The sequence below is a fragment of the Oryctolagus cuniculus genome, chromosome 7 (genome assembly GCF_051225735.1).
Source record: "Oryctolagus cuniculus isolate XC-2025 breed Fujian yellow rabbit chromosome 7, ASM5122573v1, whole genome shotgun sequence".
NCBI classification, from domain to species: domain Eukaryota; kingdom Metazoa; phylum Chordata; class Mammalia; order Lagomorpha; family Leporidae; genus Oryctolagus; species Oryctolagus cuniculus.
In genome coordinates, this window is record NC_142873.1 from 61932195 (window position 1) to 61954812 (window position 22618).

At 41.7% G+C, this 22618-nt stretch overlaps 1 protein-coding gene across 10 annotated transcripts in view; it reads left to right on the forward strand.

Annotated features, from left to right (window-relative positions):
- Positions 1–22618, forward strand: part of WDR47 (WD repeat domain 47) — a 94322-nt gene that overhangs the window by 34963 nt on the left and 36741 nt on the right. For 5 of the 10 annotated variants that reach the window (XM_089300226.1, XM_089300222.1, XM_089300223.1 and 2 more), the window contains exons 2-5: positions 1136–1302; positions 4476–4559; positions 14073–14178; positions 16204–17006. In XM_089300226.1, coding sequence (XP_089156352.1) covers positions 1136–1302; positions 4476–4559; positions 14073–14178; positions 16204–17006 — 1160 coding nt within the window. Of the gene's footprint in view, positions 1–1135; positions 1303–4475; positions 4560–14070; positions 14179–16203; positions 17007–22618 lie in introns of those variants that run through there. The other 5 variants (XM_089300224.1, XM_089300225.1, XM_008264762.5 and 2 more) reach the window with 2 other exon arrangements.

The following is a 22618-nucleotide window of genomic DNA, read 5'->3' on the forward strand; positions in this document are numbered from 1 at the left end:
CTCACATTCCTATGCAAAGCCACACACATGTCCTTCATTTTTTAGTTGTGGTTATGGTGTTTATGTGTGTGTGTGCATGTGTGTGTGTGCGCGTTTTAAGATTTATTTATTGGCCGTTGACATGGCTCACTAGGCTAATCGTCTGCTGCAGCACCAGCACCCTGGGTTCTAGTCCCGGTTGGGGCGTGGATTCTGTCCCAGTTGCCTCTCTTCCTGTACAGCTCTCTGCTGTGGCCCGGGAGTGCAGTGGAGGATGGCCCTTGCACCCACATGGCAGACCAGGATCAAGCATGTGGCTCCTGGCGCTGGCCGTAGGGGCCATTTGGTGGGGTGAACCGATGGAAGGAAGACCTTTCTGTCTCTTCTCTCTCGCTAACTCTGCCTGTCAAAAAAAAAAAAAAGTTTTTTTTATTTGAAAGTCAGAGTTACACAGAGGCAGAAGCAGAGAGAGAGAGGTCTTGCATCCACTGATTAATTCCCTAGATGGCCACAATGGCTGGAGCTGTGCCACTCTTAAGTCAGGAGCCAGGAGCTTCTTCCAGGTCTCCTCTGTGGGTGCCGGGGCCCAGGTACTTGAGCCATCCTCTACCGCTTTCCCAGGCCATAGCAAAGAGCTGGATCAGAAGTGGAGTAGCTGGCACTTGACTGGCGCCCATATGGGATGCTGGCATTGCAGGTGGCAGCTTTACCCACTATGCCACAGTGTTGGCCCCCCATTAATGACTTTTAAAAACATTTCTTTGTTATAGAAAATTTTAAATGTGTAAGATTAGACAGAATTATATAATGAAACTTATTCACTCATCACTACACTTCAATAGTCATGATTATTTCATCTTTATTTTTCACACTTGCCTCTTGTATTATTTTGAAGCAAAGCACAAGTTTTATATAATTTATTTTGTAGTTGTTCCAGTGTGTATCTCTTGAAGATAACTAGTTTTTAAAAAATCATAGTCATACCTGTATTATATGTTAAAGAATAACTTGATTTGAATAAATATTAGTTTTCATTTCAGAATACTTATACTGAAAATCCAGGGAGACTGATTTTGTGTATTGTCCAGGCAGGTAAACCTAGACATAAAATAATATAGTTAACTTTGTTGTTGTTATTGTTCTGTTTAATATTTAGGCTATCAATATGACGGCAGAAGAAACAGTGAATGTAAAAGAGGTTGAAATAATTAAGCTAATTTTGGACTTCCTGAACTCAAAGAAGCTTCACATTAGTATGTTGGCACTTGAGAAGGAAAGTGGAGTCATAAATGGCCTATTTTCAGATGATATGCTTTTCCTGAGGTATGATTTCATTAATACTATGAGATTTGTGGTGCTTTTAAAAATGTTAAGTATTAAAAAGGAAATATATAAATACATACAGAAAATTATAATTGTGAAAGGCTATATAATTTTTAAAATGTTTTTATACTGTATTTTTTACAAAATACTGCAGGCTGTTTTAAGTAGTAAGATCCTAAGAACTATTAAAAAAAAATCACAACCCTTTTGTGAATGAGGTCATCATAAAGAACATTTGACTAAGAAATCAGGTACTCAGGAAAGTAAGGAAAATATTTCTGAATTGCAATTTTTTTAGTGACAAAAATAAAATATACTCCTAGAAATGTATTCATTATATAGTCATCGTAGAAAATATAGGAAAAGAAAAAAATCACTCTACCATCCATACTCCTGATAATTTCTGTGCATATTAAAAAATGACAGCAATTTCGTTGTATTTGTAATGTAGAATCCTGCTGCTATCCATTGATATCACAATTCTCTATGTGATTACAGATTTCTACTTTGAGTTTTTTTCAATTTACTTAATTTCATAGTGATTTCCCTATTTTTAGACAGTTGTTTCCAATCTTCCTTAAATGCTCTACTGATTAAATTTTAAACATGAGACTTTTTCTGTGTCTTGCATTATTTCCTTTGTACAATATTGTTGGGGGTGGAATTGCAAGGCAAAGGGAGTAAACATGTTTGCCAGAATGGATTGCTAAAAATATCCTAACTTGAATGGAAAAAGAAAGTCCCAAATTCCCAGGCATAAATGTATTCCATTCTCGTATAATACCAAATATCCTTGATGAGGAACACAGAGTTTTGGATATGTCTCATTTTGTGACTTGGAAAGCTTTAAGCGATGAAATATTCCTAACTTATTAAAGAGGAACTTTGAAGAAAAAAAAGCTTTTTATATTAGAGGAGTTTATTTAAAACACATAGCAAAACAAAAAACACCTCACATAGTGTTTCCATGTATTTTTGTTATGAATGTCATCCAACCCCAAGGAGTTTAATTATAGGTTGATGTAACTTAGTCAAATAATGGAGTCGCTAGCAACCAGTACCAAGATATTATTCTTTTGGCTCTCTCTTTTAATCATTCATACTCTTGCAATTTAGAGTGTCTCTCAAGTACCTCCTAAGAGCCTGTTGGTTTACGTTGAAGTTTTACTGGTCTGACGTGAAGGGCAAAGAATTATAGAACAGTAACTTTTTCTTTTTTTTTTTTTTTTTAAAGATTTATTTATTTATTTGAAAGGCAGAATTACAGAGAGGCAGAGAGAGAGAGAGAGAGAGGTCTTCCATCCACTGGTTCACTCCCCAGATGGCTGCAACGGCCGGAGATGGGCCGATCCAAAGCCAGGAGCCAGGAGCCTCCTCCAGGTCTCCCATGTGGGTGCAAGGGCCCAAGGACTTGGACCATCTTCCACTGCTTTCCCAGGCCACAGCAGGTAGCTGGATTGGAAGTGGAGCAGCTGAGACTCAAACCAGCGCCCATATGGGATGCTGGCATTGCAGGTGGTGGCTTTACTTGCTATACCACAGTGCCGGACCCTAAATTTTTATTTAAACTAAATGGATTGGCCTTTGAAATTGTGTCCTTCCTACTTTTTAAATATTAAAATGTCCCTTTAGAAAATCATATAATGTAACTGCTATTATTAATATTTCTTTGCGGAATAAAAAGTTGGCAGTCCTATGTAGGTCCTCCTGTCTATCCTTGTCTTTTTAAATTTTACTATTCTAAAAAAAAAAAATCCAAAATAGGGAAATTGTTATTTAACAGGAAGGGAGAAGAGTACCTTGTAACATTTGCAAGTTCACATAGACCATTTAAAAGTGGGATGAAATTTGTTCTTATTTGCTATTTTCATTCTCAGAGTTTAACTTTAGTGTCAAGTTCCTCAAGGATATAGAAGTCCCAATTTAAAGCAGTTTTTCTCATTCTTGACACTGTTAACATTGAGACTATATCATTCTTTGCTGGAGTTTATCCTCTATATTGTAGAATGTTTAATATCATCCCTGATGTCTACCCAGTAGAAGCCAGTAGTACCTCTACTTGTAACAACCAAAAATGTTTCAAGACATTTCCAAATATCTGTTAGGGACAATAAAATCTCTCACAAAATCAGAACCATTGATTTAGTGAGAGTATAACATACTCATATGCTAATTCCTAAATATTATGTAACAGCTTTAAAATAGTAAGATGGGTAGTGAAATAAAGCAACTCTAATAATTCTTTATGTAGATAAAAAACACATACATATTAGTGTGACTAGCCTATACATTCATAAATTCTTTTATTTAATTAATTAATTTATATTTATTTATTTTTTTGACAGGCAGAGTGGACAGTGAGAGAGAGAGAGAGAGAGAGAAAGGTCTTCCTTTTGACGTTGGTTCACCTTCCAGTGGCCGCTGCGGCCAGCACGCTGCGTCGGCGCATTGTGCTGATCCGAAGCCAGGAGCCAGGTGCTTCTCCTGGTCTCCCATGCAGGTGCAGGGCCCAAGGACTTGGGCCATCCTCCATTGCACTCCCGGGCCATAGCAGAGAGCTGGCCTGGAAGAGGGGCAACTGGGTCAGAATCCAGTGTCCTGACCGGGACTGGAACCCAGTGTGCCGGTGCCGAAGGCAGAGGATTAGCCTATTGAGCCACGGCGCTGGCCAATTCTTTTATTTTTTTAAGATATATTCATTTATGTGTTAGAAAGGCAGAGACAGAGAGAGTCAAAAGTTTTCCATCTGCTGTTTGACTCCCCAAGTGGCGTAACAGCCATGTCTGAGCAAGGCTGAAGCCAGAAATCAGCAACTGTATCCAGGTCTTCCAAGTGTGTGACTGGCACTCAAGGACTTGGGCCATCCTTGGCTGCCTTCCCAGGTGCACTTACAGGAAGCTGGATTGGAAACAGCCTTTGGGAATAAAGCTAGCACTCCTATGTGGGATGCTGGCATTGCCAGCAGCATCTTAACCTGTTGTACCACAATGCCAACTCTAAACAAATTCTTCTCATATAGCATGTTGTCATAAATTGTGAAAATATTATAATATTTGGAGAACCAAATAAAATGGTAATCTCATGTGCTTTGTGATGTATTCTATTTTGTCAGCTATTCTACATTTAGTTGTGTAACCTGAGTTTGATAACACACGTAGTTTTTCTTTATTTAGGCAGTTAATTCTTGATGGCCAGTGGGATGAAGTTCTTCAGTTCATTCAGCCTCTAGAATGTATGGAAAAATTTGACAAAAAAAGGTAAGATATTATCTGAAGGTTTTAGCATATTATGGTTGATAGAAGCTAAGCAAAGAACAAAACAATAAAAAAAATTTAAACTCTTAGCTCTTCCTAGAAAAGAGTACTTCTAATCTCTTTGAGTTGGAGCACCTCTAGAGGACTAGTTGCATATATTTGGGTTGTTCAAAAATCTGATATGCAAGTTACTTAGTCAATAATGTGTATATATTTTAAAAAGCCAGAAGAACTATTTCTTCATAACAGTATGAAGACTTTGAAAGATGTCATTCCGTTGTCTCTTGGCCTTCATTGTTTCTGATGCACAGTCAGTAGTTGAAATTTGTTGTTTTTTTTTTTTATTTTTTATTTTTTTATTTTTTTTTGACAGGCAGAGTGGACAGTGAGAGAGAGAGACAGAGAGAAAGGTCTTCCTTTTGCTGTTGGTTCACCCTCCAATGGCCGCCGCGGCCGGCGCGCTGCGGCCGGCGCACCGCGCTGATCCGATGGCAGGAGCCAGGAGCCAGGTGCTTTTCCTGGTCTCCCATGGGGTGCAGGGCCCAAGCACCTGGGCCATCCTCCACTGCACTCCCTGGCCACAGCAGAGAGCTGGCCTGGAAGAGGGGCAACCGGGACAGAATCCGGTGCCCCGACTGGGACTAGAACCCGGTGTGCCGGCGCCACTAGGTGGAGGATTAGCCTAGTGAGCCGCGGCGCTGGCCGAGTAGTTGAAATTTGTATCTTATTTTCTTGTGTACAGTTTCGTGAGTGTGTGCACATGTTCTCATCCTTAAATAGTGACCTTCAAGATCTTACTAATTTTTCAGTGGTTTGCTTATTAAGTGCTTAAATGAAGTTTGTGTTCTTCCCACTTGGGGGGTTTGCTGAGCATTTTGGGTCTGTAAGTTTGTATTTTATCACAATAAAGGAAGCTTCTGGACATTATTCAAATTTTTTCTTTTTTCCTTTTGGGACACAATCTTAGACAAATTGATTTTGTCCCACTGGACTGGGGCTTTGTTTATTTTCTGTAACCTTGGGGAAAAAAATTCTCATTTTATTGGAAAGGCAGAGAGAGGGAAAGGTAGATAAAGAGATCTTACATACATTGATTCACTCCCCAGATGCCCACAATAACCAGAGCTGGGCCAATCCAGAACTAGGAATCAATCCAGGTCTCCCAAGTGGGTAGCAGGGACCCAAGTACTTGAGCCATTGTCTACTGCATCTCAGGGTATAAATTAGCAGGAAGCTGGATCAGAGGTGAAAGAGCTGGGACTTGAACCACTGCACTCATGGAATGCAGGTGTCCCAAGTAGCAACTTGACTGCTGTGCCAAATGCCCTCCTCACTATATGCATCTTTAAGTTTCTTTATTTTTATTTGTTTGAAAGAGTGACAGGGAGGGAAGAGAAAGATTGATCCTCCATCCGTTGGTTCACTCCCCAAATGCCCACAATAACCAGGACTTGGCCATGCCAAGCCTAGGAGCCAGGAACTCAATCTAGGTCTCCCGAATGGGTAACAGGGACCTAACTACTTGAGCCATCACTATTACCTCCCATGAAGCACATTATCATGCATCTGGATTGGAATTAGAGGTAGAGCTTAATCCCAGACACTCCAGTACAGGACGTGGGCATTCCAGGCAGCTGCACCACAAGCACACGTCCTTAATGTTTTTTTTTTTTTCTATCATCTTTAGTCTGGAATATTTTTATTAATTCAATGTTTACTGACTCTCTTTTCTAACTTATTACCAATGCAATGATAAACAATGACTTTTTCATTTCCTTTTTTTTTTTTTTAAGATTTATTTATTTACTTGAAAGTCAGAATTACACACGGAGAGAAGGAGAGAGAAAGAGAGGGAGGGAGGGGGAAGAAAGGGAGGGAGAGAGGACTTCCATCCGCTGGTTCACTCCCCAGATGGCTGCAACGGCCCGAGCTGCGCTGATGCGAAGCTGGGAGCCAGGAGCTTCTTCCAGGTCTCCCATGCAGGTGCAGGGGCCCAAGGAGTTGGGCCATCTTCTACTGCTTTCCCAGGGCATAGCAGAGAGCTGGATGGGAAGTGGAGCAGCCAGGACTTGAACCAGCGCCCATATGGGATGCCAGCACTGCAGGCAGCAGCTTTACCTACTACGCCACAGCGCCACCCTTGACTTTTTCATTTCTGATAGTTTTCAGCTTCAAATTTTTCTTTCATATTTTTTATGAATTATTCCTCTAGATCAATTTATTATGATTATATTATCCTTTAACAAATTCATAGTAACTGCTTATTTGCTGGAGTAGTCTTTATTTGCTAATTTACAAGTCTAATCATATCAGGCTCATTTTCAGATTGTCTTTTTTCTTAACTAAGAGTCATTTAAAAAACAATGTAGTATTTTATAAAATGAAAATTCCACATTGTATATTAATTGTTGAGACTCTCAATTTTGTTATCTTACTTTAATAAGTGTTGATTTTTATTCAGGTACACAATTAGCTTGGTTAGCCCCCAAATGCAGACTGTCTCCCTCTAATGGCTACCAGCTGAAATTTCAGCTCATTTCTTTTTTTTTTTTTTTCTTTGAAGACTGATTTATTAATTTGAAAGTCAGAGTCACAATGAGAGAGGGAGAGACAGACAGACAGACACACATACACACACAGGAATGGGGGAGGGTGAGAGAGAGGGAGAGAGAGAGGGAGATATCTTCCATCTGCTGATTCATTCCCCAAATGGCTGCAATGGCTGGAGCTGGGCCTATCCAGAGCCAGGAGCTTCATCTGGGTCTCCCATGTGGGTGGAGGGGCCCAAATACATGGGTCATCTGCTGCTGCTTTTCCCAGGCCATTAGCAGGGAGCTGGATTGGAAGTGGAGCAGCCGGGACACAAACTAGCGCCTATAAGGGATGCCAGCATTGCACATGGTGGCTTTGCCACAATACTGGCCTCCTGCTCATTCCTTTAGCCTGCTAGATAGTGCTTTTACTGCATTTCTTGGAGTCTCCCTTACATCTTTAGTTTGGAGGATAGCTGAGGATTTGGGCACTTGAGTTTCTACAATACATTTTGATGCATTAGTCAGAAATGCATCCCTGTTTTTGGACTTCCCTTACTTTTCAGTTGCTTTGGCAGAACCAGTTTTTTTATTTCCTCAAGCCTGTGAAATGGAAGCTCTCTGTGTGAGTTCTAGCTCACACTGAATGGACTAGGGAGTGTCTTCAGCTGTAAAGCCTTATACTTTTGAATCTCACCTGCTAAAGTTATTTTTTTTTAAGGATTGACTTCCTTTTAGGTATGGCAGCTTTTTATTGTCTTTAGTGCATTCAAATTGTTAATTATTTATTTATCTAGGATTTAGCATTGTTATTAGCAGGAAAATTAGCCATGTATAAGTTACTCTATGATTATTAGTTGAGCCTTGTGTGTGTGTGTGTAGTACATATATAAATTTGAGAGGCAGAGAAAGAGAAAATCAGTTCTATTTGTGAGTTCACTCCCCAGATGCCAAAAGCCTGGGACTCAATTACATGAGCCATTACAAAGAAACTGGAGTCAGGAACCAGAGCCAGGTATTGAACCCAGGCACTGTGATATGGAACACAGGCTTTTTTTTTTTTTTTTTTTTTTTTTTTTTTTTTAAGATTTAATGTATTTGAAAGGTAGAGTTGCAGAGAGACAGAGGCAGAGAGAGTGAGAGAGAGGTCTCCCATCTGCTGATTCACTCACCAAATGGCTGCAGTGGCTGGAGCTGGGCCAATCCAAAGCCAGGAGCCAGGAGCTGCTTCTGGCTCTCCCATGTGGGTGCAGGGGCCCAAGGACCTGGGCCATCTTCTGCTTTTCCAAGCCATAGCAGAGAGCTGGATCAGAAGTGGAGCAGCCGGGACTGAACCGGCACCCATATGGGATGCCGGTACTGCAGGTGACGGCTTTACCCACTAAACTACAGCTCCAGCCCCAACACAGGCATCTTGACTGATGTCTTATCTGGAATACTATTCCTTTTACCATCTCCTGCCTAGAGTCCCGACATACTCTCAGTTATCCTCTTAAGAGTCATTTCTTATCTTTCTTTCACTTCCTGTACTCTCTGGTAGAAATAGTTTCATTCTCCTTTGTGATCTTGCTAAACCCTCTGCATATTTTATAAATGCATTAGATGACTTCTTCTTAAAGGCAAGGATTTTGTTTTATTGGATATTTTTTACTATAACAGTGGCTGCAAGAATGAAGGAAGGTTCATTATAATTTTTCTTTTCAACCTTTAGAAACACTTTTTTTTTTTTGGTAAGATTTATTTTGTTGATTGATAGGCAAAATTAGAGGAAGAGAAATACAGAGAGCGAGTTTCTGTCTACTGGTTCACTCCTCAAGTGGGTGTAGTGGTTAGGGCTGGGCCAGGCTGAAGCTAGGAGCCAGGAGCTTCTTCCAGGTTTCTCACATGGATTCAGGGACCTGAGCATTTGGGCCATCTTCTGCTACTTTTCATCTTTTCCACATTAGCAGGGAACTGTATTGGAAGTAGAGCAACTGGGTCTTTTTTTTTTTTTCTTTTGACAGGCAGAGTGGACAGTGAGAGAGAGAGAGACAGAGAGAAAGGCCTTCCTTTGCCGTTGGTTCACCCTCCAATGGCCGCCGCGGCCGGCGCGCTGCAGCCAGCGCACCGCGCTGATCCGAAGGCAGGAGCCAGGTGCTTCTCCTGGTCTCCCATGGGGTGCAGGGGCCCAAGTACTTGGGCCATCCTCCACTGCACTCCCTGGCCACAGCAGAGAGCTAGCCTGGAAGAGGGGCAACCAGGACAGAATCCGGCGCCCCGACCGGGACTAGAACCCCGTGTGCCAGCGCCGCAAGGTGGAGGATTAGCCTAGTGAGCCGCGGCGCTGGCCGCAACTGGGTCTTGAACTGCCATCTAAATGGGATGCTGGCATCACAGGTGGTGACTTTACCCACTATGCCACAATGCTGGCCCCCACTTTTTCTTAAAGTTCTTAAAGTGTCCAACCTTACTTGATTTATAGAGAAGTACACTTTGTTCTCTCTTCCCTTTCCTGAACAATCACAGCTACAAAGTTTTTTTGTGACTTTTTTTAGAAATGTTGTTCATTTACTACTACCTTTTCAGCCCCATTTTTATTAGTTCTTTCTGATGCTTAAAAAGTTAGGAGCCATGGGCTGGCACTGTGGTATAGTAGGCTAAGCCTCTGCTTGTGGCGCAGGCATTCCATATGGGTGCCAGTTTCTGTCCCGGCTGTTCCTCTTCTTTTTTTGTTTATTTTTATTTTTATTTTTTAAGACCTGGAGCCAACCCAAATGCCCATCAACAATAGACTGGATAAAGAAATTATGGGACATGTACTCTATAGAATACTATACAGCAGTCAAAAACAATGAAACCCGGTCATTTGCAACAAGATGGAGGAATCTGGAAAACATTATGCTGAGTAAATTAAGCCAGTCCCAAAGGGACAAATATCATATGTTCTCCCTGATCGGTGACAACTGAGCACCAAAGGGGAAACCTGTTGAAGTGAAATGGACACTATGAGAAATAGTGGCTTGATCAGCTCTTGTCCTGACTGTTGATGTACAATGTAATACTTTATCCATTTTAGTATTTTTTTTCTAGTACTATTGGTTGAACTCTGTAATTAAAACACAGTTATTCTTAGGTGTTTAAATTTTAACTGAAAAGTGATCCCTGTTAAATATAAGAGTGGGAATAATAGAGGGAGGAGATGTACAATTTGGGACATGCTCAGTTGGACTTGCCCCAAATGGTGGAGTTAGAAACGTGCCAGGGGATTCCAATACAATCCCATCAAGGTGGCATGTACCAGTGCCATCTCACTAGTCTAGGTGATCAACTTCAGTTCATAATTGATCACACTGATAGGTCTAAGAGTCAAAGGGATCACACAAACAAGACTAGTGTCTGCTAATACTAACTGATAGAATCAGAAAGGGAGAGAATGATCCAACATGGGACGCGGGATACACAGCAGACTCATAGAATGGCAGATGTCCTAAATAGCACTCTGGCCTCAGAATCAGCCCTTAAGGCATTCGGATCTGGCTGAAGAGCCCATGAGAGTATTTTAGGCATGGAAAGCCAAGACACTCTGGGGGAAAAAAAAAAAAAGACCTAAATGAAAGATCTCTACAAGTGAGATCCCAGTGGAGAGAACGGGACCATCAAATAAGGAGGTACCTTTCTCTGAAGGGAGGAGAGAACTTCCACTTTGACTGTGACCCTGTCAGAATAAGATTGAAGTCGGCGAACCCAAAAGGCTTCCATAGCCTTGGCAACTCATGACTAGAGCCTAGGGAGATTACTGACGCCATAAACAAGAGTGTCAAATTGTTAAGTCAACAACAGGAGTCACTGTGTACTTACTTTTCATGTGGGATCTGTCCTAAATGTGCTGTATATTGTGATTTAATGCTATAACTAGTACTGAAACAGTATTTTTAAACTTTGTGTTTCTGTATGGGTGCAAACTGATGAAATCTTTACTTAATATATACTGAATCAATCTTCTGTATATAAAGATAATTGAAAATGAATCTTGATGTGAATGGAATGGGAGAGGGAGCGGGAGATGGGAGAGGTGCAAGTGGGAGGGAAATTATTCGGGGGGGGGGAGCCAATGTAATCCATAAACTGTATTTTGGAAATTTATATTTACTAAATAAGAAAAAAAAGGCCAAATGTAAAAAAAAAGATTTATTTATTTATTTGAAAGGCAGAGTGACAAAGAGCTGGCGCTGTGGTGTAGCAGGTAAAGCCACTGCCTACAGTGCTGATATCTCATATGGGTACCAGTTCGAGATCTGGCTGCTCCTCTTCTGATCCAGCTCTCTGCTCTGGCCTGGTAAAGCAGTGGAAGATGGCCCAACTGCTTGGGCCCCTGCACCCTCTTGGGAAATCCAAAAGAAGCTCCTGGCTCCTGCCTTTAGATCGGCACAGTTCCACCATTGTATCCATTTGGGGAGTGAACCAGTGGATGGAAGACCTTTTTCTCTGTCTCTCCCTCTGTCTATCACTCTGCCTCTCAAATAAAAAAAATACAGTATTTACAAACAAAAATGTTCAGAGCCAAGGTCATGGTGCAAGTTAAGCTGCCACTTGTGATGCCGGCGTTCCATACTGGAGTGCTGGTTCAAGTCCCGGCTGCTCCACTTTGAATCCAGGTACCTGCTAATGTCCCAGAGAAAGCAATGGAAGATGGCCCAAGTGCTTGGGTCCCTGCCACTTACGTAGGAGAACTGGATGGAGTTCCAGACTCTTGGCTTTGGCCTGGACTGCCTCTGGCTCTTGTGACCATTTGGGGAGTGAACCAGGGGATGGAAGGGGATGGAAGATCCCTCTTTCTCTGTCTTTCTGTCTCTCTGTCACTCTTTCAAATAAGTAAATCTCTTTTTTAAAAATGGGTAAAGATAGCTTAATTTTATCTTTCTACAGTATATGAATATATATATATATAACATAACATTGTACACTCTAAATATATACAATTATGGTTTATAAATTTTTAACAAATCAATCAGCAAACAATTATTTTTTAAAAGGATTTATTTATTTGAAAGGCAGAGATACAGAGAGGAGAGTGAGAGAAAAATAGAGAAATTGATCTTCCACCTTCCAACCAGTGGTTTACTCCCCAAATGGCTGCAGTGGCCATGACTAGGCCAGGCCAAAACCAGTAGCCAGGAGCTTCTTCTGGGTCTCCCACATGTGTGCCAGTGGCTCAGGTACTTGGGCCATCTTCACTGTTTCCCAAGCTCATTAGCAGGGAGCTGGATCAGAAGTGGAGCAGCTGGGTTATGAACCAGTGTCCACATGGGATGCTGGCACTGCAGAAGGAGGCTTAACCTTCTATGCCACAGTGCTGCCCCCACTATTTTAAAATTTTTTAAGGATTTGGGGCAAGCATTGTAGCATAACAGAGTAAGACACCACCTGCAATGCCAGCATTCCATTTGGGCACCAGTTTGAGTCCCGGTTCCTCTGCCTCTGATCCAGTTCCCTGCTGTCGCGCCTAGGAAAAGCAGTGGAGGATGGCCCAAGTCCTTGATATGGTCCTGCCTGGGCCATTGTAGCCATTTGGGGAGTGGATCAGCAGGTGGAGATCTCTTTCTCCATCTCTCCCCTCACCCCCTATAGCTCTTTCAAAATAAGTAAATAAGTCTTTGAAAAACATTTTTAAAGCATTAAACAGGATATATTTCAGGAAAACAAAACATTTTTTAATTTAAAGGACTTTGATTTCAAATTAGGTAATATTTGACATCTTCCATAAAAATTGAATTTTTATATAGAATTAATGCTGTATTTAAAGTCCTTCCTCTGAGAGTTTAATTGCTTTTGATTGAAATTATTTGTTGGCCAGCGCCACAGCTCACTTGGCTAATCCTCCACCTGCGGCGCCAGTACCCTGGGTTCTAGTCCAGGTTGCTCCTCTTCCAGTCCAGCTCTCTGCTGTGGCCCGGGAAGGAAGTGGAGGATGGCCCAAGTGCTTGGGCCCTGCACCCGCGTGGAAGACCAGGAGGAGGCACCTGGCTCCTGGCTTCGGATCGGCGCAGCGTGCAGCCGTAGCGGCCATTTGGGGGGTGAACCAACGGAAGGAAGACCTTTCTCTGTCTGTATCTACTCTCTCACTCTCTAATTCTGTCAAATTAAAAAAAAAATTATTTGTTATGCATTAAGTGTGATAAGCATCTTAATAAAATTTTTTTTAAATTTTTGAAAGCAGACAAAGTAATTCGTAAGTACATTTGTCTTATCAGACATTGGAAAAGAGATGGAGAGACAAAAAGAACTCCTATCTTCTGGTTTACTCTCCAAATGCCTGTAGTGGCCTTGGCTGGGCAGATTGAAGCCAAGAGCCAGTAACCCAATCCAGATCTCTAATAGGGTGTTAGGGACCCAACTGCTTGAGGCATTGCCGACTGCCTCCCAGGGTGTACATTAGCAGGAAGCTAGAATCAGGAGTAAAACTGGGACTCAAACCCAGGCATGCAACTATGGGATGCAGGAGTGTCAACTGGCATGTTAACTACCAAGTCAAATGCTTACCTCTAAAAAGTTTTTTTTTTTAAAGAAAAGATGCAATTTAAAAAAAAATTATTTGTTTTAAATATAGGGAGAGAGGGAGAGGAAAGGAGAGAAAGAGATCTTTTATTTGCTGATTCATTCCCAAAATGCAGGCAACACCCAGGGGTGGGCCAGGCTAAGTCAGAAAATAGAAATTCTATCTGAGCTTCCCATGTGGGTGGCAGGCACTCAAGTCCTTGAGTCATTGCTGCCTTCCTGGGTACATTGGCAGGAAGCTGTCTTGGAAGCAGAGGAGTTGGTACTCTTAACTAGCACTCCAGTATGGGATGCAGGCATTTCAAATGGTGGTTTAACCTGCTGTGCTACAATGTCCATCCCCAAAAATGTCTTTTTAAAAATAAAAAATAAACCTTTGAAATAAACTTGGCCTATTTTGCTGTCATTCAGATTTTTAATCAGTTTAATATATCATATTTTATTTTTGCAGATTTCGTTATATTATCCTGAAGCAGAAGTTTTTAGAAGCACTATGTGTTAACAATGCAATGTCAGCAGAAGATGAGCCCCAGCATGTAAGATTTTTATTCCTGAAGGTTTGCTCCATAGTCTTGTTTTCAGTCATAAAATTTTTTTTCGTTAAAACAGAAGATTAATGTCATGAGTTTCCAAAGTTTTATGAGTTAGGATGGGGCAAAGTCTGCTATTTTGGATGTAGTACTTTCAGCCTGTTGTGTTTCTAACTTGTGCCTTGATTTAAGCCAAGATGATACGTATCAATAGCTGGCTAAGTGGAAGAGTTTGTGTTCCTCCGCGTTCAAGGTAAGTCAGACAGACAGACTAGATGTTTGACTTGATGACTCTTCATCATCGTGTCTTTTCTTTTTGTATAAAGATGTATTTATTTATTTATATGAAAGGCAGAGTTACAGGGAGAGGGGGAAAGACAGAGAGAGAGAGCGAGCGAGCGAGTGATCTTCCATCCACTGGTGTACTCCCCAAATGGCCACAATGTCAGTTGCTGGGCTAATCCAAAATCAGGAGCCAGGAGCTTCATCAGGGTCTCCCACGTGGATTGCAGGGGCCCAAGCACTTGAACCATCCTCCACTGCCCTCTCAGGTGCATTAGCGGGTAGCTGATTGGAAGCAGGGCAGCTGGGACTTGAACTGGCACCCATATTGGATGCCAGTGTTGCTGGCAGTGATTAAAGTTGCTTCTCCACAATGCTGGCCCTGCATCTTTTCTTAACCCATAGTGAGCTGGTTATATGTACCTCTTTTTCCTTTGTCTTTTCAGAATTTCCTTAGGTACAAGGATAGTTTTTAATGAAATGTTTTATCTTCGTGACTATTATAATTTAAAGATGTTAGATTCTTTTTATTAGAAAGTTACTTAAAAGTTTCAAAGTATCATTATCTAAAACCAAGACAACTTTATTACATTTGAGTAAGTGTTCTTTGAAATAAATTGTCTAAATCCATTTTGGTTGCTATAGGAAAATATGATAAACTGGGAGGCTTATAAACAACAGAAAATTAGTTCTTACAGTTCTGGAAACTAGGAAGTCTAAAATCAAGGTTCTGACAGAGTAAGTGTCTGGTTAGGGCTCACACTTCGGTTCATAGATGACACCTTCCAGCAATGTTCTCACACGATGAAAGAGACTAGCTGTAATTGGTCTCTTTTATAATGACACTAATCCCATTTATGGGGGTTAAGCTTTCATGACATTATTACCTTCCAAAGGCAGTACCCTCCTAAATCCATCACCTTGGTGGTTAGGATTTAAACACTGGGATTCTCGGGGGCCACAGACATTCAGATGGTAGCAAAAAACCAAAGGATATTGCGGTGGGGACTTTCATATATATTAGAGAAATGTCTGCCACATAATGATGCTCACATGTGGAAAAGACATTTCGATGTGAGTTGAGACCTAATTTTTATTCTGTTTTTGTCAGTAACTGAATTATCTTTTTTAAACCTGTACCCTAACTTTTATCATATATAAGATAGGGAGGCTAAGCTAGATAAGTTCTAAGGTTACTCATATTTTAATAAAAAGCTTTTAATAAGCTTGTGATTCTAAATAAGACATAATCACTGTGCAAATTGTCATAATTCACACCTCAGCCAAGCTTCTTTTTGCTCTTTCTATTATTTTTGTAGTAGTTCAACTGTTAGATGTTCCTTTCTTTATTTGCTTTGTATCCCCACACAAATTTGTCCTAAGGTAAATTTTGGACTAAGAATGGCTCTTGGCTTTTTGGACAAGCTGGAGTAATAGCAAGCTTTAATATACAATTGAATATTTTCATGCTTCAGTTTTTTTTTTTTGTTGAAGACTCAGTTATTCTTACTCTTTAAAAATTAAACATTTGAAAATAATAACCTTAAGCTGAATTAGAATACTATTTTTACAGATAAAAGCTTATATACTGATTATAGCCAAATTGTTTATTATTTTCATTTTAGTTGTGACATTTTCATTCCTGAGTTGAAAATTGTTTCACACATTAGAAACTGTATGAGTATTCTGTGGCACTGGGTTTATCTTTATACTCATATTGTTTTCATGTTCCATAGCATCTCTGTTTATAGTTACATTTTTTTCTTACAGCTGGAATTTACAATGCAGGAAGCTGTGCAATGTTTACATGCTCTGGAGGAGTACTGTCCTTCTAAAGATGACTATAGCAAGCTTTGTTTGCTTTTGACCTTGCCTCGTTTGACCAATCATGCCGAATTTAAGGATTGGAATCCCAGCACTGCACGAGTTCACTGTTTTGAAGAGGCTTGTGTCATGGTTGCAGAATTCATCCCTGCTGATAGGAAGCTAAGTGAGGCTGGATTTAAAGCAAGTAACAATCGTTTATTTCAGCTTGTAATGAAGGGCCTACTTTACGAATGCTGTGTGGAATTTTGTCAGAGTAAAGCAACTGGAGAAGAAATTACAGAAAGTGAAGTACTTCTTGGCATTGACCTCTTATGTGGTAATGGTTGTGATGATTTGGATCTAAGTTTATTGTCATGGCTTCAGAATCTCCCATCTTCTGTCTTCTCTTGTGCTTTTGAACAGAAAATGCTTAATATTCATGTTGACAAACTTCTGAAACCCACAAAAGCTGCATATGCTGATCTTTTGACTCCTCTTATCAGCAAACTTTCTCCCTATCCATCATCTCCAATGAGAAGACCTCAATCAGCTGACGCCTACATGACCCGCTCTCTGAATCCTGCTTTAGATGGCCTCACCTGTGGACTTACCAGTCACGATAAGAGAATCGCAGACCTTGGAAACAAAACTTCCCCAATGTCACACTCCTTTGCTAATTTCCATTATCCGGGGGTACAGAACCTCAGTAGAAGTCTCATGCTTGAGAATACAGAATGTCACAGTATTTATGAAGAGTCCCCTGAGCGGTAAGCATTTGCTCATGAAAATGAGGAAATCTCCATTAAGTGTGAGATAATCCGATTATGGTGTGTGTTTTCTTAATGTTCAAGTCTCTTTAGTTGAAAGTTATTCTTTACAACTTTAGAAAGGGCTTTAAAAATTTGATACTTAAACTTATAAGGGAAAATATTTATTTTATTTATGTTATTTTGAGATCTTTAAAGGCAATATATACCCTGTGAAGAAAATTTGGAAAATACAGAAGAATTAAAGTTTTACACAGTTTTATACTTAGATGATATCTTGGCGATATCCTGTATATGTTTTCTTATCTGCCTTTTTACTAGATAAATCATAAATATTTTCTATATTCTTAAGCCTTTCTTGAACTCAGTGATTAATGATGTGTACAATATTACACTTTATGACTATATTATAAACTTAATTCCTTGTTGAAGGACCTCAAATTGTTTCTACTCTTTTCTCTTGTAAATAATACTATAGTGAACAACTGTGTACGTAAAACTCTGATTATTTCCATTTCTCTTTCTATAGTGATTTTTTTTTTTTTTTTGACAGGCAGAGTGGATAGTGAGAGAGAGAGACAGAGAGAAAGGTCTTCCTTTTGCCGTTGGTTCACCCTCCAATAGCCGCCTCAGTCGGCGCACCGCACTGACCCGAAGGCAGGAGCCAGGTGCTTCTCCTGGTCTCCCATGGGGTGCGGGGCCCAAGCACTTGGGCCATCCTCCACTGCACTCCCGGGCCACAGCAGAGAGCTGGCCTGGAACAGGGGCAACCGGGACAGAATCCGGCGCCCTGATTGGGACTAGAACCCAGTGTGCTGGCGCCGCTAGGCGGAGGATTAGCCTGTTGAGCCGCGGCGCCGGCCCTATAGTGATTCTTTAAATATATGAAGGAAATAAATAGTAAAGCTACCACTCAGTTTTTTCTTCAACCCTGGCATGAAATAATAATCTCAATCCGCAATTCTTTGTTTTAGAGGTTGGGGAAATGTTCTGCCTGTCTTTTTCAGGAAATCCATTGGGACATACAGATGGTTTCCTATAACTCAGAGTTGGTACCATGAAGTATTGTTATTGAGTGCAATAATTTTTTTCCCCTCAAAAGAGCATAAAAACTTACCATCTTTATATTACATAGCATAGATAGAGGCATTCTTTGTGGAGAAGAAGGATCCTGGACTCAGAATTTCTGTTGAGAGCAAGTAGAGATATTTAATTCAGACATTAAAAAAAAGATAAATATATAATATATAGGGAAGAATTTCCTGTTAAATTGCTATGAGACTAGGCTGGCGCCGCGGCTCACTAGGCTAATCCTCCGCCTAGCGGCGCCGGCACACCGGGTTCTAGTCCCGGTTGGGGCGCCGGATTCTGTCCCGGTTGCCCCTCTTCCAGGCCAGCCCTCTGCTGTGGCCAGGGAGTGCAGTGGAGGATGGCCCAGGTGCTTGGGCCCTGCACCCCATGGGAGACCAGAAAAAGCACCTGGCTCCTGGCTCCTGCCATTGGATCAGCGCGGTGCGCCGGCCGCAGTGCGCCGGCCGCGGCAGCCATTGGAGGATGAACCAACGGCAAAAGGAAGACCTTTCTCTCTGTCTCTCTCTCTCACTGTCCACTCTGCCTGTCAAAAAAAAAAAAAATTGCTATGAGACTAGAGGAGAGGGATTGTGATACTTTCTTAGTGTTCTTTAAAGAGAGGGGAAATCTAACTAGGATTAGGTAAGTGAGGTACTTCCTGAAGGCTAGGGTGACTTTTTTTTTTTTTTTTTTTAATTTGACAGGTAGAGCGGTAGACAGAGAGAAAGGTCTTCCTTCCATTGGTTCACTCCCCAAATGGCTGCTACGGCTGGCGCTACATCGATCCGAAGCTGGGAGCCAGGTGCTTCTTCCTGGTCTCCCATGCAGGTGCAGGGGCCCAGGCACTTGGGCCATCCTCCACTTCCTTCCTGGGCCACAGCAGAGAGCTGGACTGGAAGAGGAGCAACCAGGATTAGAACCCAGCACCCATATGGGATGCCGGCGCTGCAGGCGGAGGATTAACCAAGTGAGCCACAGCGCTGGCCACCCCCCTTTTTTTTTTTCACTTTTTTTTTTAAATAAAGATTTATTTATTTATTTGAAAGTTAGAGTTCCAGGCTGGTCCGGAGCCAGAAGCTTCTTCTTGGTCTTTTTAGTGGATCCAGGGGTCTGAGGGCTTGGGCCGTCCTCCACTGCCTTTCCAGGAGCATTAGCAGGGAGCTGGATCGGAAGTGGAGCAGCCGGGATGCTGGCACCTAAGGTGGCAGCCTTACGCTCTATTGCCAAAATGCCAGCTGCTAGGGTGGCTTTTAAATCCCAAAGGAGTAGGGGGTTTTGAGCATTGATGGGGAATATTTTAAACTTGTCTTGGTCTTTCCGACCTCTTTAAAAAAAATGATCATTGTCTGGGATGCTGGGCTTCAATTTTGGGGGAACTGCTGTTATAAAAATAGTTGGTCAGCGTAGCAATGGCATGTTTGGACTTGTGCATCAGGATTCTCTAATGCAGAGAAAGGGTGCACAGAAATCTGGTCAAATCTGACTGTTACGTGATGTTTCCTATATAAAGAAGGAATTTGAAGAATGAATAAGGGAAAGAAGTATAGTATAAGTTTTTAGACCATGATAGAAAAAGCAGAGATGTAAAATTTGACATTTTCAAAAATAACTAGTTAAAGTCCTGGCCTGAAGTGCCGGCATCCCATGTGGGCGCCGATTCTAGTCCCTGCTGCTCCTCTTCTGATCTAGTTCTCTGCTATGGCCTGGGAAAGCAGTGGAAGATGCCCCAAGACCTTGGGCCCCTGCACCTATCCATGTGGGAGGCCTGGAAGAAGCTCCTGGCTCCTGACTACGGATCTGCTCAGCTCCGGCCGTTGTGGCCATCTGAGGAGTGAACCAGCGGATGGAAGACCTCTCTTGCTGTCTCTGCCTCTCTCTGTAACTCTTTCAAATAAATAAAATAAATATTTTTTTTAAAAAAAAAGTAACTAGTACATGTATTGTCTACTGAGGAGTAGCAGTAATTCAGAAGGCATATGTCATATCTCAGAAATAGAAAATTTGTGAGGCAAAGCTGTGTGGAATAATGAATTGTACATGGCTTTTGAAGTTAGACTTGGGCTTGAACAATAGTTTTTGCCGTTTATTGACTGTGTGACCTTGGGAAAGTTACTTAATCTCATTGAGCCTCAGTTACCACATCTATAAAACAGAACTTGGCACAGTGCGCTGAACCTCCTGGCTGAGTGGCACTCTTGTGACTGGTGCTCAGTAAATATAAGTTTCTTCCCTTCAGAACTCCTCTTCAAAGTCTTAATGACAATGCGTTAGAAGGATTGTTAAGGAAATGCTATAGGAGAGCTACTGTGATGTGGGTGAAGTGTAAGAATTTACTGTGGAACAGTTTCCTTGTTTTAAAAATATTTTAGCTATAATTTTAAAAGTACTTGGAATTCTTGGGCCTGGCGCTGTGATGATATGGACGCCGGTTCGAGTCCTGGCTGCTCCACTTCCGATCCGGCTCTCTGCTGTGGCTTGGGAAAGCAATGGAAAATGGCCTGGGTCCTTGGGCCCCTGCACCCACGTGGGAGACCCTGAGGAAGCTCCTGGCTCTTGGCTTTGATCAGTGCAGCTCCAGCTGTTGCAGCCATCTCAGGAGTGAACCAGCAGATGGAAGACCTCTCTCTCTGTCTCCCCTTCTCTCTGTGTAACTCTGCCTTTCAAATAAATAAATAAATCTTTTTAAAAAAATAAAATAAAAAGTACTGGGAATTCTTAATACTTTTTTTGTTTGTTTGTTTTGTTTTGTTTTTGTTTTTGACAGAGTGGATGGTGACAGAGAGAGAAAGGTCTTCCTTTTGCCGTTGGTTCACCCTCCCATGGCCACCGCGGCCGGCGCACTGCGGCCGGCGCATTGCGCTGATCCGAAGCCAGGAGCCAGGTGTTTCTCCTGGTCTCCCATGCGGGTGCAGGGCCCAAGCACTTGGGCCATCCTCCAGTGCACTCCCTGGCCACAGCAGAGACCTGGCCTGGAAGAGGGGCAACCGGGACAGAATCCGGCGCCCCGACTGGGACTAGAACCTGGTGTGCTGGCGCCGCAAGGTGGAGGATTAGCCTATTGAGCCACGGCGCCGGCCAATACTTGTTTAAAATCATTATCCATTTAAAAAGTTTTTGAGTCTTTATTACATGCTAACACCAGCCTGTATACTGGGGCTACAATTTTTTTAAAGATTTATTTATTTGAAAGGCATTTGGAAAAAGAGAGGGAGAGGCCTTTCATCCACTAATTCACTCCTCAAATGGCTGCAATGGCCAGGGCTGGGCTAGACTGAAGCCAGGAGCTTCATCAGGGTCTCCTATATGGGTACAGGTGCCCAAGTATTTGGACCATCCTCTGCTGCTTCTTCAGGTGCATTAGCAGAGAACTGGATTGGAAGTAGAGCAGTCAAGACTCAAATCAGGGCCCATATGGGATGCTGGTGTCGCAGGTGGCAGTTTAGCCCACTACACCACAATGATGGATCCTGGGGATAAAATTATTAAGCAACTGTGTTAAAGAAGAAAGTAAAACAAAAGAAAGGTTTTAAGGGAGCATAGTATTTTGTAAGGATATCTTTTTGCTTGCACAGGAAGAAACTCAGTACAGACAAAAATCAGTTCAAATATGTAAGCTTTGGCTATTCAGTGTAATGGTCACAAAATCGAAGTCTCCTTGGGTATAGCCAGCATTAGATTTGTAGTCTGATGAAGTTCTACCTCTGTTTCCTATCTGTGCATTTTAAGAGAATTACTTGTTTTCTGAATCTGTTTCCTCTCTGTAGAATGGGTTATTGTGCATGTTAAATCAGATAATGCATATGGAAGTTCTGAATAAATCACAAAATTAAATGCTACTTTATGAAGGTAATTGTATTCTATCTGTATAGTTAATAACCCTTACAAATTCTATCTAATGGACATAAAAGGAGGTTTCTGTGGTCATTAATAATTTACGGTACAGTCTGATAGCTGAAAACTCTTCACAGGGTTTTCTACTTTCTTCTGTATATGTATGTGTGTATGTTTAAGTACTTGGGAATACAGGCTCCTAACTAATACACCTTTGTAAGGATGACTTGCTCTGCTCCCTTGAACCCTACATTATATTTGACATATCTTATACACATCTGCCTTGAGAGATTGTTATGAGGCTGCCTCATAACCCAGCTCCTTAAATACAGAAATCATTTTACTTTTCTAGTGTTCCCACAGTGCCTTGTACTGATTGGTATATGTGTATGTGTCTTTGGCATTCATCGTCTTTCGATAAAGTTATTGAAAATTTTGCACAGAGTAGCTATGAAAAGTAGAAACTTATTTTTTTTTTTTTTTTGACAGGCAGAGTGGACAGTGAGAGAGACAGAGAGAAAGGTCTTCCTTTTGCTGTTGGTTCACCCTCCAATGGCCGCCGCGGCTGGCGCACCACGCTGATCCGAAGGCAGGAGCCAGGTGCTTCTCCTGGTCTCCCATGGGATGCAGGGCCCAAGTACTTGGGCCATCCTCCACTGCACTCCCGGCCCATAGCTGAGAGCTGGCCTGGAAGAGGGGCAACCGGGACA